General features: G+C 41.1%; 1 protein-coding gene and 1 pseudogene across 4 annotated transcripts in view; one reads left to right on the top strand and one right to left on the bottom strand.

Moving 5' to 3' along the window:
- The window catches only part of Dym (dymeclin), a 272,516-nt gene that overhangs the window by 28,557 nt on the left and 224,703 nt on the right, over nucleotides 1-19,256 (top strand). For all 4 annotated transcript variants that reach the window (XM_060377040.1, XM_060377038.1, XM_060377039.1 and 1 more), the window contains exons 3-5: nucleotides 15,506-15,558; nucleotides 16,773-16,866; nucleotides 18,268-18,401. In XM_060377040.1, coding sequence (XP_060233023.1) covers nucleotides 15,506-15,558; nucleotides 16,773-16,866; nucleotides 18,268-18,401 — 281 coding nt within the window. The remainder of the gene's footprint in view (nucleotides 1-15,505; nucleotides 15,559-16,772; nucleotides 16,867-18,267; nucleotides 18,402-19,256) is intronic.
- On the bottom strand, nucleotides 17,493-17,588 carry LOC132652705 (U6 spliceosomal RNA; annotated as a pseudogene).

Raw genomic sequence — 19,256 nt, 5'->3', positions numbered from 1 at the left:
TCTGAGTGCTGGGATTAAAGTATACATCACCATGCCCAGCTCCCATAGAATTATGTTTGTTGCTACGTCATAACTGCAATTTTGCTGCTGTTATGAACCATAATGTAAATATCTGATATGCAGGATATCTGATAAGTGACCCCGTGAAAGGGTCTTTTGACTCTCACAAAGGGGTCTTGACCCATGGATTGAGAACACTGCCTCACACTCTTCTTTTCTTCAAGGCGGTTAATATTAGCTCAGAAATAGCAAGGACTGTTTTAAAAGTGGAAGCTGAAGAGTGAACATAAATTTAACTCATTTTCTGATAACACTTTTTAGTTGGAGGCCAAAGGATGCTCTCTTCCTTCCTTCCTTCCTTCCTTCCTTCCTTCCTTCCTTCCTTCCTTCCTTCCTTCTTCCTTTCTATTTTCTCTCTCTCTTTCCTTTGCCACTGTTGGTGGCAATGTGAATATGCTCGACATTAGTTGAATAATTTAAGGCTATTCATTAACCAGACGATGTTTCCTTTGCCAGTGTTAGTCAGATGGTTGCTGGGACTTAGTTGTGTAGGACATGAGTGTGGCCCTGTGTCTCTGCTTCTGGGAGGTGCCTTCCTGACTGCTGCTGTCTAGAAGTCTTTACTGCACCATGAGAACTATTCCGTGCACTGGGCACTAGATGGTGCTGAGATAAGGTAGAATGGCAGCTTCTGACACAGTCACTTAAAACTCATTTGTTACCAAAGGACTGCATGTTCATGTTTAAACTTTCTAAATACAGTGGGTGAAACTCTTTTTTTTTTTTTGAAAACTCTTAAGAAAGGATTAACTAGCAATCAGGAGTAACTAGGGTTAACATTGCCGTATCTGTTCTTAGTGCTCCATATTGAAATGCTTTCATCATATTCTTCACATTTCCTCTGATAGTGTTTCTTGTTTCAGTGGTTTTGCCTGTTTAATGAATAGCCTTAAATTATTTAACTAATGTCGAGTATATCACTGGTTTTTCATTTTTTTTCCAATAAAAATAGGTAAACTTACTTACAACCAGGTTTTTATGCCCTTCTTATTGTGTGAGTGGATGACTTCTTTATGGCTGCTCTTACCAATAAAATAACCTTTTAAAATATTTAAGTTATCTGTAATTATTGAAAAGTTAGAAAATACAGAAACAAAAATTAAAGTAGTCATGTCCATTTACAAATACCACATGCCACTTTCAATGTTTCGTATGTATTTTTTTTTTTTTACAAAAATGTGATGTTGTAGAACTGTTAAATTTTTTGAATTAATATATTTGTATAACTGTCCCCACTGTCCATTTTCAGGACCTTTCTTCCCTCTGAAACAGAAGTTCCTTGCCTATAAATAGTACAAACTTCCCTCAGTGCTCGCAGGCCTTCCTGGTCTATGCTACTTTTTGTCTTTGAGTTTTCTGGGCTAGGGGTGCTACATAACCAGAGTCATGTAATCTATGTCCTTTACGATTGGCTTCAAAACTTTGCTTTGCTAGACACAAAGAGCCTCCATTTCTCTTTAGCATTGTTCCAGCTAACCATTTCACTTTTTCTCTCAGAGATTTTCCATGTATTATATAAAAAGAACATTCTGCTGAGAAGCTTTCCTTATGTAGACATTGTCAATTTATCAGTTATTTATGAAGTCTCTCACATTTCCAAGTGCTAGACTGATTGTCATCTCTCTTTTCAGCTAGTTTTCACATCTGTTGTTATTCTCATGTTAACACTGGTAAGGGCCAAATTTAAACCAGGTCTATATGGCTCCAGAGATGGATTCTGTTGATTGTCATGTGTCACTGTCTCCGTTTGGAAGCATGGACTCATCAACCTGAGCGTCAGACAGCAACCAGGGTGCTGCGCTGTGAAATGACCTGGTGACCTATAGAAAAGGATCATGAGGTTATGTACTTCAAGCCTGTCCAAAGCTGTGCTTCACATGTTACTCACACACACCCTGTGCTTGAAAGGCATTATTGGCAATCTCCCCTGCAAGGAACAGGTGGCTTGTCCAGTATTTTTACCTTGCCTGGGGTGGTGGTGGTGTCTTCTTTGGGGTGAGGGTTACTTGGCTGAGTGATCTTAAAGTTTTTAAATGTGTTTATTCACTTGAGAACTAGAAAACAGACTTGAATTAGCTCACGAGTATCTGATGGATAGAAACAAGTGCTCATGAAACATTTTCCTCTTTGAGTCCTTGGTGCCTGCCTCTGCGTTTTCATTCTTGGCCTACATTCCAGGCAGGGAATAGTCTGCCTGTCACTGAGGTAGACTAGGGTAGCTACAAAACTGTCTCCTAGATTCTCTTCATTTCTTTCATAAGAGGCATGTACTGATGATGACAGAAGTAACGCATCAGGCTATTTTGTAAATGTTAACAGCATGCAACTTTTCTTGACATCTCATTTTCTCAGATTGATTTCCCTCAGAAAGTTCAGTTTTTACAACTTATACCAAAAACTTTATTTTCTCCTTGCATTTATACTTTCCAATGAACAGTTAATTCAGAAGGTGATTGAGGTTATCTAGTGTATCTGTGGATCACTCCCTTAAACTGAACGCTTAAGCTTAAATGAGGGAATGTAGAAGAATTTTAATTCAGAGCATGGCTGCTCTGGCAAGAGATCACAGCCAAAGACCTTCTAGCTGTGTGATAAAGCTGGAATACAAACATGCCTTTAATCCTGGAGACAGAGGCAAGCAGATTTGAGTTCAAGGCCAGCCTGGCATAGAGCAAGTTTCAGGTTTTCTTTAGGTCCAGGTGTGGTGGTACATGCCTTTAATCCCAAACAGTGAAGGTAAAGTTAGTTTGTAGAAGGAAGCACCTATGTTTGAAAGTGATGTCTAATTGAGTGGCAGAAAAAGTGATGAACCAGAGAAAGATTTGACAGAATAGGATACGATCAACTGAGAGAGAAAAGAGAGGAAAGGGAAGCTACTTAAGGAGCAACACTGAGAATTAGATGGGGGAGGAGGCAGTTTTACCAGGAAAGTTATAGAGAGAGGTTGAACAAGCTAGACACAGGTGTAGCCAGAAGATTAGGAATGATTGCTGGAGTTAGTTTGCAGCTAAGCAGAGCAACTCAGAGGATGAGAAAAAAGCTGGATTGAATAATTTAGCTCTGAGAGGAGTTTGAGCCAGAACAGCTGGATTGAACCAGCCAGCTATGAGCTCAGAAAGAACAAGAAAGGGTGAGCTTATTAAGCAGTAAGCCTCTGAGACAACAATTAAAACAGGTGAATAAAAGTTCTATTTACTGAAACAGGGAGTTCTCCACCATTGCCATCTGCCCATAGCTTGTTAAGTCTCACCAGGACTGCCTGGATCCTTCCTCCATGGCCTGGCAAGGCCTCATCACCAGGGTGAGTGATCAAAGAGTAGTCAACCTAGTTCTAGACAGCTCCTCACTAGGGAAGGGGATGGGGGGAAGAGGGAAGAAGGGTGGGATTCGGGGGAGTTGAGGGAGGGACCTTCAATTGGAATAGATAATGAATAACTGTGAAAAAAATTTAAAAAGTCCTAAAAAAAAAATTCCATTCACAAGGGAATAACAGGCATTGTCACAGTGCTTAAAAGTAAGAGGCCAAGAAAACCATTGCTCCCTTGATTGCTTTCTCTGTTGTGTTGAAATCTGAATTTTAAGGCCATTAATTTCTCTTATTTTCTTGAGAAAATAAATTCAGTCTTAGTGTGGTGGTTGTTGTAGTTTTGGTAGTTTTATAGTTCCAGGCCTTTGATTTTTGCAGTTGAATGTCAGCATATAGATTGTCTATGAATCACACTCATGAAAACACCTTTTTGGTTCTGCCTGATGCATTAAAATTTTTCTGCAATAAATTTATATGCAGTTTTATCCTTTGAAATATTACTATGAGTAGGTTCTTTTTTTGCAGTTTAACCACTGAATAGGCTGATTCTTGTAGTTTTCTGAATTTCTGTAATTCTCTCTTTGCTAATGTAAGGGGGAAGTCTTTAGAAATGTCTCTGCTCTTTTCTGAATGGTCATTTGTTGATTTAGTTAGACCATGCTGTCAACTGACAAAGATTGCATATTTGTTTGAATAGGTGTGGTGAAAATGACATTAGTGTAAAGTGTAAGTTTTGAAGACCTTCTGTGACAATTCTCATTGAAAAGGATGAAAACATTTTTTAGTATTTATTTTATAAATATCACAATTGTGATTTGTTTAACAAATCTGTGTTAAGAATTCTTTCATAATTTCTTCCAACAGCTTTTTGCACATCTGTTTTCTCTAAAAGATTTGATCTATGAGCTCTTCATCTTTTACCATTTGTGTAAGGGGCTGCTGTGCCTAAAAAGTAAAATATAGCCAGCCTAAGTTCGTGGAAGTTGTGAGTGAAAGAACATGCATAATTTAGAGGTGTGCTTCCTGAATACACTGTAGTTCCGTAGCAGTCTTACCATTTTCCTTGTTATCCTTAATTTATTTTCTTTTAATTCTTTATCATTCACATTGTTTTGTGTGATTATAATTAATACCAAGATATAATTTTATAACATTTTATATGCATGATACACTTTTTGTTTTAAAAGATATATGGTACTGCATAGAAACAGACTTGTAGATCAATGGATTCAAATCGAAGACCCAGAAATAAACCCACACACTTATGAACACTTGATTTTTGACAAAGAAGCCAAAACCATACAATGGAAAAAAAATAGCATCTTTAACAAATGGTGCTGGTCTAATTGGATGTCTACATGTAGAAAAATGCAAATAGATCCATATTTATCACCCTGCACTAAACCAAAGTCTAAGTGGATCAAAGACCTCAACATAAATCTATTAGATTTAGACACACTAAATCTATTATCAGAGAAAATGGGGAAGAGCCTTGATCTCATTGGCACAGGAGACAGCTTCCTGAACAGAACATTAACAGCTCAGGCTCTAAGACCCAACAATTAATAAATGGGACCTCATGAAACTGAGAAACTTCTGTAAAGCAAAGGACACTGTCACTAGAACAAAATGGCAGCCTACAGACTGGGAAAAGATCTTCACCAACCTTATATCTGACAGAGGGCTAATATCCAGAATATATAAAGAACTCAAGAAGTTAGACACTAAAAAAACCAAATAATCCAATTAAAAAATTAGGTATAGAACTAAATAAAGAATTCTCAACAGAGGAATATCAAATGTCGGAGAAACACTTAAAGAAATGCTCAATGTCCTTAGTTATCATGGAAATGCAAATCAAAATGACTCTTGAGATTCTATCTTACACCAGTCAGAATGGCTAAGATCAAAAACTCAGGTGACAACACATGCTGGTGAGGATGTGGAAAAAGGGGAACCCTCCTCCATTGCTGTTGGGAGTGCAAACTTACGCAATCACTTTGGAAATCCATCTGGCACTTTATCAGAAAATTGGGAATATCGCTAACCCAAGACGCAGCTATACCACTCCTGTGCATATACCCGAAAGATTCTGCACCATACAATAAGGACATTTGCTTAACTATGTTATAGCAGCTTTATTCATAATAGCCATAATCTGGAAACAACCTAGATGTCCTTCAACTAAAGAATGGATAGATGTTACATTTACATAATGTAATACTACACAGCTATCATGAACTTGGTTGACTGCTCTTTGATCACTCGCCCTTGGTGATGAGGCCTTGCCAGGCCACAAAGGAAGAAGATCCAGGCAGTCCTGATGAGACTTGATAGGCTAGGGTCAGATGATAGAGGAGAGGGCTCCTTTCTGTGGTCTAGAGGAGGGGGAAAGAGAGAGGGAGGGTGGGACTGGGAGGAGATGAGGAAAGGGGCTACAATTAGGACATAAAGTGAATAAATTATGAAAAATAAAAATATGTTCAAAATATGTTCTTATTTTATGGGCATGAGTGCTTTGCCTGCATGCATACATGTGCACCACATGTATGTATGTGCACCACATGTGTGCTTGGTGTCTGTGGAGGCCAGAGGGTGTCAGAACCCTGTAGCTAGAGTTACAGGTGGTTGTGAGCTGCCTCGTATGTGCTAGGAACCAACAGCAGTGCTCTTAGCCAGGATGCCATCAGCGCAGCCCTGTGACACCGTTTCCTTTACATGTGTTTGGCAGTGTTTCTGGGTTGCTATCATGTAGAGCTGCTTGAATAAGAAAGTGAATGCTTTCTATGTTGAGTGCTGACTGAGGTATGTGTGCTCTGACACCTTACCCACGGTGCTGCCAAATTCATTTCTGAACTTCACTTTCTTTCATTTTTAGATGATGCAATCAGGGTGAAAGAACTTTGAACAGTATGCATAACACTAAATACAATGTAGGGTTTTTTGTTTGTTTTTAGCAAATTCATTTGCATGTCAACTTTATGTGTTTTTTTTTTCACTTACTGCTGTAGTGCTGAAGGTTGGACTAGGGATCTTGTGATGCTGGAAAGGCAATCTGTCACTGAACAGCAGCCTCAACACTGGTAGTGTCTTTAAAATTTGCATATTCATGCACAATAATGGCTTTCATTATGACAGTTCAGTTTATGAATATATGTACATATTTTTATCATATCCCCTTTTCAACCTTTTGGTCTCTACTGATTACTTCTTTTTCTCAGTTACTCTTAACTCGCCTTTCTGTGTTGATGTTTGTTTCTTTTCTGTCTTTTCTTGGGTGACCCATTGCATTTTATAGGGCTTTCATGACTGAGGGATTGTTATTAAGAGCTTTTTTATTGCTTTGATAAAAACCATGACCCAAAACAAAATCACTAGGTTGAATCAATAGGCTCTCCAGTTGAACTTTCACTCTCTAAGACTGTAAGCTAAATAAACCTCTTCCTTGTAAAGTTCCCAGCAACAGATAGTTCTATATAGTAGAAAGTGAATTGAGAACATAAGACTTTAAAGGTTGCAATGTTAGTTCTTTTTAAAAAGTATCCTTTATTACACACACACATACACACATGCATGCACACACGCCCATATAAACATGCATCATGACATATGCATGGGTGCCATGGAGGCCAAAAAAGGGGAACACTAAGCCATCAAAAGTGGATTTTGGGAGCTGAACCCAGATCCTCTGAAGAGCAGTAGGAACACTCCTTGTGGCTGAGTCCTTTCTTTGGCCAGTAGTGTTGCTTTGTAACAAATTGGTAATAATGGTTTCCAAGACTGTGTATTATTCAATCTTCTCTCTCTCTCTCTTTCTCTCTCTAATTATTCAGGGCCAACACTGAGGCCCAACAATTTATTTATTGGTCCCTGTAAATGCAGACTCACAGTCTGGATAGGCAAAGATGGGTTGGTAGAAGAGCTTGAGTTGACAAAGGGTGATGTGTCAAGGGATAGAAATACTAAAGGAGCATAAATAGTTCCTTCTTGAGGTGCATTTGGCACAAAGATATATTCTTTTAAGTCTCTAGTTCAGAGTGCTGCCTGTGTTAACTCTACTTGTGTTTTATTTGCCAGTGGTCACCTGTCTGACCTCTTAATGCCAGCTGACCAAAAGGACTGTAAATAATATTTGCAAATTTTCATATATGATCATTATTGGGAATGTTTGGTTTATTTAGTAACCCATGCTCTGTGTTTACTTTGGTAGTAGAAACTTGAATTCTTGACCTACAGGCTGTATACACAAGAACAATTTTTTTTCTGCTTACTAAAAATGTTCTTTTAGATTATCGGTTTTAGAAAACTGCTGGGCATTCAGCAGCAGCACTCTATTGACCTAGTGGCAATGGGCGTGCTGACTCTGCACTCTGCCCTGAACTGAAAGTGGCCTCTTCCCTGAGGGCAGTGGGGACCAGCAGGTCTGTCCATCCAAGTCAAGTCCCAAGTTGTGGCTGATGACATTTGGAAAAATGTTCTCCTTTAGTGGTTAATATAGTTGATAATTTATCTTTAGAATGAAACATTTCCTACAGCTTTTCACTTTGTATTGGTCAAGTTTTTACTTTTTCTTTCACAGTGCTCTCTATACATTCTTGCAGTAAAGGGCAAAGATGTTTGTCATTCCAGAGGATTATGACACTGAATTTAAACCAGAAGAAATTGTAAAATATATAGCTTGATGTGTCCCAGCCTTCATGTTATTTTTTTATTAAATTTTTATTTTTTTATATTAGTTACAGTTTATTCACTTTGTATCCCAACTGTAGTCCCCTCCCTTATTCCCTCCCTCATCTTCTCTCTGCCCTTCTCTAAGTCCACTGATGGGGGAGGTCCTCCTCCCCTTCCATCTGATCCTAGCTTATGTCTCTTCAGGACTGGCTGCAATGTCCTCTGTGGCCTAGCAAGGCTGCTCCTCCCTGGGCGGGGGGTGGGGGATGGTCAAAGAGCCAGCTATTTGAGTTCATGTCAGAGACAGTCCCTGTTCCCCTAACTAGGGAACCCACTTGGATACTGAGCTGCCATGGGCTACATCCAGGCAGGGGTTCTAGGTTATATCCATGCATGGTCCTTGGTTGGAGAAACATTCTCAGAAAAGACTCCTGTGCCCAGATATATTTGGTCCTTGTGGAGCTCCTGTCCTCTCCAGGTCATACTAACTCCCCCTTCTTTCATATGACTCCCTGCACTCTGCCCAAAGTTTGGTTATGAGTCTCAGTATCTGCGTTGATATACGGCTAGGTAGAGTCTTTCAGGGGCCCTCTATGGTAGCCTCCTGTCCTGTTTTCTCCTCTTTCCAATGTCCAACCCATTTGTTTTTGTAAGTGAAGATTGATCATCTTACTCTGGGTCCTCTTTCTTGTTTATCTTCTTTAGGTGTACAGATTTTAGTATGTTTATCCTATCTTATAGGTCTAGTATCCACTTATAAGTGAGTGTATACCATGTGTGTCTTTCTGCTTCTGGGATACCACACTCAGGATGATCTTTTCTAGATCCTACCATTTGCCTGCAAATTTCATGATGTCCTTGTTTTTAATTGCTGAGTAGTATTCCATTGTATAAAAGTACCACAATTTCTGTATCCATTTCTTTGTTGAGGGACATCTGGGTTGTTTCCAGGTTCTGGCTATTACAAATAAAGCTGCTATGAACATAGTTGAGCAAATGTCCTTGTGTACTTGAGCATCTTTTGGATATATGCCTAGGAGTGGTATAGTGCTTCCCCAGTGCTGGAAATAAAGGCATGTGCCACCATGCCTGGCTATGTGTGGATTTTTTTTTTAAGATTTTAAAATTATGTTTGTGTGCATGTCTGTGTGGAGGTGTGCGCATTTGAGTGCAGGTGTTCAAGGTGCGGCTTTGAATTCATGGTTCTTCCTGGTGCTGGGATTATAGGTTTGGGACACCAACCATATCTACTCTTGTCTGGTACATTTCAAAATGTCTCACCACTTTAAAATCACTAGATGATATGGTCTGCTTCCCTTTTCTCCATTTGGAAAAGACAGCATAACTAAGTTATTTGTAAGTGCATGAGGAATAAATATATGAAATTTTAACTTGTGAGTGTTCTTTGTAATTGAGGGAACTCACACTGAGCTGGGTGCTGGGTGCTTTCCACAAGTTGCATTGTGGTTTGTATAGCTGTTGTGTTGGTGGTGGCACCCTTCCTTTACCATAAGGAGAACACTGAGACTCTCAAACTAGGTACTGTATATAGGTTATATAACCGGAAAACAAAACTGCCCTGCTGCTGAGCTGTGGCATCAGTCTGTATTTTCTGTCATGTCAGGGGATGCTTTGCTTCCTGTTAACCGGCCAGTGATCACAAATCTGTGTGCAGTGTGGCAGTTCTGTTCAGTGATGGTAGTGGCTGTGTTATGAGGTATTGCTTGCCGGACATGCTTTGGCGGTGACCCTGCTGTGGAATCCAGTGGCTGAAGAAACATTCCTTGCTCTTGTTGGAATTCCTTCTTGGGGCTTTAACTCGCATCCACATTAGGTGGAATTGTATTAGAATTTTAAAGGTTATATACTTGACTGTGCTCTTTTTCTCTGATTTACTCTTTGTCTACTGGCCTGAGGCTCGTGAGCCTTGTGTGTGCTGGAGGAAGTGTTAGCGTGGTGGTGTTTTTTGCTAAAATACTCACAGTAGTTGTAGCCAAGGTCAGATACTTAACCACTGCACACTGGAAGAGCCCCCATGCTGGGGGAGTTTGGTGGTGTGTGATTTTGAGTTTTGTGCTTTGCAACTCCCTGTTGCTACAGGGTGATGAAGCTCCATGGATGGCATTGCATGCTCCTTTACAGGCAGTGTGTCTGTCCAGGCCCTCCTGTATCTAAGGCATAACTTGGGTGAAATGTGACTGTATTATTGGTGTTTTTCATTGGACTTTTGGAATGGAAGATTTTAAGGGGTTGTGTGTATATGGAGAGAGAGAGGCAGGGGCTGCTTGTTAATGACAGCTGTCCCTGGGGAGAGCCAAACCAAAGTAAGAAAGTAAAGATTTAAAGTACAACCCAGAAACCCAGTGTATAACATTTAAGAACTTGTATGTGCTTGTGAATTTTTTTTTCCAACCATCATTTGTAGCCTAGGTTGGCCCAGAGTATGCTTTGTAGCCCAGCTTGGCCTTGTACTGACTGGTGTTGAAGGCATACATTTCCATCCCCAGCTGTACTGTGAATATCTCAATAAGCATCTTCTTGATGAGTTAATTCTGTGTAAAAAGCCCAACAGAGTTCTTACTATTGTGGGAAAGCCCTTGGATGTATTTCTGTGTTTCCCTGTTTTTGTCTCTGCCCATGTGTGTGTGGGCAGGGAGTGCTTTCTGTCATTTGTTCTCCAGTCCCTTCAGTTTTCTTGTGCATTGGGATGGCACCTGCCAAACGGAGACTGTCACCTTTGTGACTGCTCAGCTCTGTAACTCACTGTCAGGCTGGTGGAGTGGCTGCGATCCGAGAGCGTGCCTGGTGTGACACCACAGACAGGGTTGCTTCAGGACCCCATGTGGTTGTTGAAGAGAATTTAGTTTGGGAGCAAAACTTCTCTTACATTCTAGAGTGTTGGGATTGGCCTGCAGATAGGGACTTGATGTGTAGAGTAAGGGTGAAGTACTCCGCCTGACGCCATTTGTGTAATGTGAGATAGCGTTCACTGCATCTTGTCTCGCTTTGTGGCCAGGTCCGTCTTAGGAAACAGTTGATTTCTGATTGTAGTTGTCTTGTCTCCTGCCAGAATATCTGAGCTCATCTGTTTAAAAGTACTGCACTGGGTCCCTATAACAGCCACAACAGTCACCAGCCAGCTTCCCACGTCACTGGGGCTCCAAATCGAGCAGCCGGCATAGCACATTGTTTTTAAATGCCTGAGAAGTTTAGAAAACTGGAGCGTGGCTGGATGAGAGGAAAGAAGTTCTGTCACAGCAATCAGTAGGACTGGTTGAGTTCCTTTACAAAAGTGGTTCCCAACCTTCCTAAGCTATGACCTTTTAATACAGTTCCTAGTATTGTGATAACCTCCATCTGTAAAATTATTTCCTTGCTGGTGAGGCCTGCTTTAACCTTTTTGCATGACTATAGCCCCCCTGTTGAGATGTATTTTAGTTTTTAGCATAGCTGTAGCTGCTCTGTTAACACCTGCTTTAGCATAGCTGAAGCCATTTTGTCTTTAGTTTCCATTTTGAGCATAAGGTGAAACTGAATTCAAATTCTCAGGCTTTGCCTGCCTGACACAAGAATAGCCTTTACTTACAATTCATTATTTGCTTAGAATAAAACAATAGCTCACAAATGCATGTTCTGCTTGAGTTAAAGATAAATGCATGTTCTATTAGTTAAACCATAACAGCCTGCTATGTTCCTTTCTTTTGGAAAAACTGGAAAGTCCCCAAAAGTTCCCCTACCCTAAATTCTCAACTCTTCAACTTAAAATGCTTTGTCTAGCTACCTAGATACAATGTACTGGGAACAGAATTGATTCTTCCTGCTTGTTATCATTTTTTTCCTTTAAAAATTCATAGTTTGGCTCCCAACTTCACTGTGTCCCTGGTCATGGTCAGCCTTGGGGTGTTGCTTTCACTAAACCATCCATATCTGACTGAGATTGGTGTGTACAACAGTTGCTACTTCATAACTAGTTTTACTGCGGTTATGAATTGTAATATAAATATCTCATATGTAATGTTATATCTGATAAGACCCCATCCAATAGGTTGGGAACTGCTGCTTTACTGAACTTTAAAGTAACATTTAGCACATAGGAGTTGTGGCCTCCAGCAGCAGAACCCTGGCTTTCACTGCGCAAATGACTGCCAAGTACCTTCCGGGTGGACAGGCCAGATAGGATGCATGATGAATGAAGCACTTGCCTGCTTTCCTGGGTCATAGATGTGGGCGCTGAGGATGGCCTGGCCTTTAAGTGATTGTTGAGATGGGAATGAGATAGCTGTGTAAGGAAAGCCAGGCTTCATGGGCCTGTGCTAGCTGCCTGGCTAGCCACAAAGAGCAGCTTTCCAAGGAAGTGGGGTCATTCTGAGAAAGAAATTAAACTGCTTTAAACTGCTTCAAAGGATACGTTCTTGGAGCTGGAGAGATGGCTCAGCCATTAAGAGCAACACTTCCTATTTTTTTTTTTTTTTTTGGAGGACCTGAGATTGATTCCCAGCACTCATATCAGGTAGTGAAAGACCAAAAGATAAATTAGCAACTATTATTAAGACTGAAGTAGGTGGGTGGAGAAGTCCAGTAATGCCCTGAGGGAAAGGACTGCCTTACTGCATTCTTTCCCCACCCACTAGAGATAACAGTTGCTAGGAAACTGGCCCATCCCCCTAGGGACACCAGGTCATTATGGTCTGGGGACCTTCCTATAGCCAATCAATTCAAAATGCAGCATTTTGACCAATAGATGCTTGCCAGGCAGGAATCGCCCCTGCCTTGGGCATGCTGGGAGGGACAAGAATCTTTAAATCACCCAACTAACCTGGGCACAGCGTTGTGGGCCCAAGCTGCAGCTTGTAATTTACAATAAAAAGACCCTCATGTGTTTTGCAACAGAGTCAATTCCTGTAGATCTTTTGGGGGCTTGCGAACTGGGTATAACAGTAGTTCAAAACCACCTCTAACACCAGCTGCAGGAGGATCCAACATCTAGCCTCTGTGAGTGTGTGTGCGTGTGTGTGTGTGTGAGTGCATTCGGAGTGAGTGTACATTCACAATTTAAAATAATAAAAAATAAATTAAAAAATATGTTCTTTTACATTTGTAAACAAATACCTCTGAAACATTTTAACAAATATTTAAACTTGGATCACTTAGGTCTCTTCTCCTGGCCAGAGATGGCTCAGTGGTTAAGATCAGTAACTTACAGCTCTTCAGATGACCTGCGTTGATTGGCTTCTATGTTCCAAACATGGTGGGAATTCTGTGCCTGCCATGTCTCTGAATTCTCATTTCTAATTTAATTTAAAAAAAAAAACCAAACAAGAACCTGCCAGGTACATACCTGTAATCTCAGGCAGAGGCAGGCAGATTTCAATGAGTTCTAGGCCACCTGGTCTACAAAGTCCAGGACAGCCAAGGCTGCACGGAGAAACCCCAAACCAAGGTCTCACCATGCCACTTGGTTTGTCCTAGAATTGGAGACAAGCTGGCCTTGAACTCAACAGAGATCTGCCTGCCAGTTTCCCAAGTGCAGGGATTAAAGGCTTGTGTTAACACCTACCCACTTCCCATAACAAAAAAGTTGGGTAGGTAGTACACGCCTTTAATACCATCACTAAGGCTGATTTCTGTGAGAGAGATCCTGTTTCCAAACAGATGAGTAAACAAAAGATTTATTTTATGTATGTGAGTGTTTTGCCTGCACATACTTGTTGTAGTAAATAGAAGAGTGTTGGGCTATATAATCCTTATTATTATTAGCCGTAAAATTATGATGGCGGTATTATTTAACCTGCTATCACAAATAATAAGACACGGACACCTGTTAGATTTATAATTGCCTTCTTGGACCAGGCAGATATTTCACTTATACTGTTTCAATATCCTTACCATCCACCTCCTAGCCCCCATCCAGTGCCATTCACCTTAATCCTATCTGGACCATCTTCCATAATCCCATGGTACTTGCTTGTAGTCTTCATCTGAGCCTTTTTATGCCATTATTGGAGTACTTCCTCTGGTCTCACAAAATTTCTTCTTCAGGCTAACCCATCATGATGTCCTCCTTTCTCCTCTCTTCCTGTCCCCTTGTCTTCCATGATTCCCTGTTCTCCAAAGACCGGGAACCTTAGCCACACCTACCCCATTCTGCCCTGCCCAGATATAGGCTGTTTAATCAACCAATCAGGTATGTCTTAGGAAGGTTTACAAAACAAGGATAGGTATAACCAGATCTTGAGTGCCAGTAACATGCATCAGACCAACCTCCAACACATGTTTGTGTTCCTCCTGCCTGTGGAGATCAGAACAGAGTATTGAATTCCTTGGACTGGAGTTAGAGATGGCTGTGAGCTGATATGTAGGTGCTGGAAACCAAACCCAGGTCTTCTGCAGCCAGTGCTCTTAACCTTGGACCCATCTCTCTTTCTTAGTCCCCAACCCCTGGCTTTTTAAAGCTGTATTTACATAGCTCTGGCTGTCCTGGAACTGACTATGTAGACCAAGTTGGCTTTGAACTCATTGAGATCTGCCTGCTTCTGTGTGTACCATTACTGCCCAGCCTTTTCCTTTGCCCATTTCAAAAAAACATTTTTAAAAATGTTTTGGGACTGTTTCTACTTTTGAGTTGTAGGTTAAAACAAAACAAAACAATCACTCTCTGTGTATGTGTTCGTGTGCGTGCATGCTTGTGCGTGTTTGTGTTTTTGACATGAGGTCTCACTGTGTAGCTTGGTGTAAATTGGCCTGGAGCTTGGTGTGTAGGGCAGGCTGGCCTCAAATTTATAGAGCTCTCTCGCCTCTGCCTCCCAGAGTGCTGCTGTGTATGGTGTGTATCAGCGTGCCTTTGTGTTTTTCTCGGTGTCTGTGAGTCACTGGCATTTGTTTGTGGATTGCTTCTTTTCTTCACTCCTCTTGTTTTAAATTTTTTTTGTTGCTGTTGTTTGAGACAGGGTCTACACTGTAGTCCAGGCTGTTCTGAAATAACTGTTAGTTCATGTAGTGTAGGTTAGCCTTCAACTCATGGCAATCTTCCTGCTTCAGTTTCCCGAATGCTTGTAGTTACAGGTACACAAGGCCGTTCATGCCTTTGGTTGAGCTTTTGACAGTACTGAGATAGCGTACTTTACATGTCTCCTAAGCATAGCAGTCTCTAAATGACTGTAGGGCATGGTCAGTGCTGCTTTGGAACCTGGCATGGGCTGTCCGTGTACTCTGTTTTGCATTACCCACCCCAGGTCCTGAAAGGGCACTCCAAATTCTTCTCTCTACTATCTTGAGAGTTAGAGTCAATTTCCTAACTACACTGAACATTGAATTGAGACAAAGTCTACATTGAAGCTAATTTTATTGTTTACCTTGTTTACCATATTCTTGTTCTAATTTAGTTTTCCAATTGATACATTCCATTATGTTAGTGTGTCCATATTTAGTATTGTGTTGTAAATTACTTTTCTTCTTTTGTCTCTACAGTACTGAGTTGAAGCTGTTGGAAGAGGCAACCATTTCAGTTTGCAAGTCTTTGGGTAAGGTGGGAAAGGGAAGGAAACGAGGCAGTTTTTCAAAATTTCTGGTAAAAATCTTGGTAGTACACAATGAGTTGAATCAACGAAGTGATATTCTTATTGTCATGAAGATGATAATATGATATTTGTGTCATGGACTCATTGGTGCTTTGTACAAGTTTCTCAGTGCGCCTGGTCTGTATTTGTAGTGGTATTGGGGGACCCTGCTGCGGTTTCAGTCATGTGCCCCAACCCTGGCTTCCCTTGTACATTCTCCTATAATATGTATTTGCAGACCCGCATTTATTTTTAAAATACATTCCGAAGAACTCCATCTTTGACACTCTTCAGCATGTGTCAAGAAGACCGTCTGTGTCACACAGAGTCATAATTCCCAGAGCTGTGTGAAAATGAATTCTGATAGCGTAGGACAGTGTGTACAATTCTGGTCCAGCAACATCCATGACTCTAAAGTTGACATTTACATTGGAAATCATTGGTCAAGAAAATGCCCTCTTCTGGTCTTCTTAAGAACGCACATGATGCATAGATAAATATGCAGGCCAAATAGCCACTCTTCTTAAAAATGTAAAAACTATGAAAAATGACGGTAGTACTGGTGCTTACCTCACTTGAGGTTGCCCTTCTGCAGTTTGCTCTGTAAAGAAAAACTATGTTGGTAATCAAGACTGTGTCTAGTCATTGTTCTTTTGCTGTTCAGAAGTGCATGACCAGAGTAAGTTGAGGAGGAAAGGGTTTATTTGGCTCATACTTCTACATTGTCTTGTCCATAATTGAAGGACTCAGGGCAGGAACTCAAGCAGGGCAAAAACCTTGGAGGAGTGCTTTTACTGGCTTGCTCCGCATGACTAGCTCAGCCTGCTTTCTTAACGAACCCAGGAGCACCACCCAGGGATGGCACCACCCACCATGGGCTGGGCTCTCCCCCAGTGATCACTAATTAAGAAAATGCCCGACAGGCTGCCTACGACCCCATGTTATGGAGGCATCTTCTCAATTGAGGCCCCTCCTCTCGGATGACTCTACCTTGTGTCAGGTTGACAGAAAACTTTCCAGCACAGACTAAGAGTAGCATTTTCTCTCATTGCTTATTTTCTGAATTAGATGTAAAATTGGCTGTAAGAGTGATCAGTTGGCAGTTTCAGTTTGACAGTTTGTAAATAGTATGATATGCTCAGTGTAAACTACTTAAATGCCTTTCTTGTCTTTTGCAGTTGAAAACAACCCTCGAACAGGAAATCTTGGCGCACTAACTAAGGTCTTCCTTTCTAGAACCAGAGAGCTGAGGCTTTCGGTGGAGTGTCAGAAGTAAGCTGCTGTCTAACAGTCACCATGGCAGACTTAGTGCTGTGAGGAGTAGTGGGAAATGGCTATGATCTTTTGAAAACCCTTGTGAAGGGATTACACTCTTTATTAAGAGAAAAAAAAGTAAAAGAGATATTTTTATTTTAGGGTCTTAAATTACTGGTGTGAGGCTCAGGAATTTGTTTGATTCCAGTGTTTTGGTTAATTTTTAAAATTATATTCTTCAAAATTATATATTTGAATTCAAAATTTAAAAAGGTTTTAAAAATTAGTTACTAATTTTTGTTATAGTTAGCACATGGTTTGTTTGTTTTTTTTAATTTTATTTTTCTTATTAGTTACATTTTGTTAATTCTGTAGCCCAGCTGTATCCGGCTCCCTCATTCCCTCCCCAATCCCACCCTCCCTCCCTCATCTCCTCCCTGCCCCTTTCCAAGTCCACTGATAGGGGAGGACCTCCTCCCCTTTCATATGACTCCGTTTTGTCAGGTATTTTCAGGACTGGCTGCAAAGCCCTCCTCTGTGGCCTAACAGTACTGCACCTCCCTTGTGGGATGGGGAGGTCAAAGAGCCAGTCATTGAGTTCCTATTAGAAATAGTCCTTGTTCCCCTTACTATGGGAAACCAATAAAAATATGGAACGCTTCACGAATTTGCGTGTCATCCTTGCGCAGGGGCCATGCTAATCGTTCCAATTTTAGTATATGTGCTGCCGAAGTGAGCACAGCACATGGGTTTTATGGTGACATTTTTTCATACATGGTGTCATTTATTTGCTCATATTCATCTTGTTATTAGCCTCCTTTGTCATGATGTGATTGTTACCATAAAAGGTAATTTCCTCCCACTATCACTTCTCATTATTATTAATATAGTTCTACATTTATTGCATTTAATAGTGGGTCAGGGAAGTCTGATTGTTTATCACTGGAGCATTAACTTTGTTTGTTTGTAGTTCAGGCTGGACCTTGGTTTCATGGCATTCTGGTGCTTTAAGCCTCCAAGTGCTGGGATAACAGGTGGGAGCCACCATGTCTGGCTCTTATAAAATTGTTTTAGTTGGATAGTATTTTTAAGATTATTCATTGCCCTGCTTATAAACAAATATGTCAAATCCAGTTAAAAAATTCCGGTCATTAACGCAAGTAACAGGCACCCTGTTACTGATGTCTCCTTTTGGTTACATTGAAACCATTTTAATTCAGTAGATTTAACTGTGTAGAATGCGATCTGAGGGAAAATGCCGTAGCTGTCACTGGCTCAATATAGCTGTAAACTTTTGGAAGACACAGACATTGTCTTGATATTGGGAGTAGGCTGTGACGACATAATGGACTGGAAACAAACCGGACTGGTGTGTGATTACGTACTGGATTTTAGGTGATTGTGGTCTTTCCTTTCCAGCCACATCTTCATTTGGCAGACACACAATGCTTTGTTTATTATTTGCTGCTTGCTGAAAGTTTTCATCTGTGAGATGTCTGAGGAGGACCTGCAGCTTCATTTTACGTATGAAGAAAAGTCTCCTGGCAGTTACAGTAAGTGACAGTGACCTGCAGACCTTCAGAAGAAAGCAGAGTTAAGATGGCTGAGTGTGCAAAGGCACTGTCCTTCCAGCCCTGCAAGCTGGCTGCCTGAGTCAGTTTTCAAACCCATGTAAAGGCGGAAGGACAGAGCCCGTCACACTAAATTGTCTTCTGAACTCCACATGTGCACCGTTTCACACACACATACACACCCACACCCACACACACACACCCCCCTCCACATACACACCAGCATTTAAAGAGCATTAACTTTGAAAATACTAGTTTTCCTGTAATAACTTTTAATTTTCTTTCTTAAAAAAAGCCAGTGGGAAAAGATCTTCCTTCTTTGACATCTGTATTAGTTACTTTTCTTGGTGCTAATAACAAAATCCCTGACAGAACAGGGAAGAAAGGAAAGAAGGAAGGAAGGGAGAGGGGGAAGGGGGGGCTTCTTTTGCCTGGAGTTTGAGGACACAGTGTGTCGTGGTGGGGATGCTGTGGCAGCAAGACGGGAGGCAGCTGGTCACATGGCATCACTGTCAGGGAGCCGAGGGAGGCGAGTGCTGGTGCTGGTGCTGGTGCTCAGCTGCTCTTTGTCTCTGTATTTCATCTGGTGCCTCAGCCTGTGGGACGGTGCTACCCACTTAATAAAGCTAATCTAGAAACTGCCACAGGCGTGCCCAGAGGTCTTTCTCATGGGTGATTCTAGGTCCCATCATGTTGACAATCAGTGTTAATCATAACAAAGTCTACTCCTTGTCAACTTGACAGATTGATCACTTAACAAGTGTGAGCACTGTATGCCTGAAGAGGGCAGAAGAAGGCATTGAATACCCACCCTGGAACTGGAGTTAAAGATGGGTG

The sequence above is a fragment of the Meriones unguiculatus genome, chromosome 2, assembly GCF_030254825.1.
Source record: "Meriones unguiculatus strain TT.TT164.6M chromosome 2, Bangor_MerUng_6.1, whole genome shotgun sequence".
NCBI lineage: Eukaryota > Metazoa > Chordata > Mammalia > Rodentia > Muridae > Meriones > Meriones unguiculatus.
This window is presented reverse-complemented; position numbering and strand designations above follow the sequence as displayed.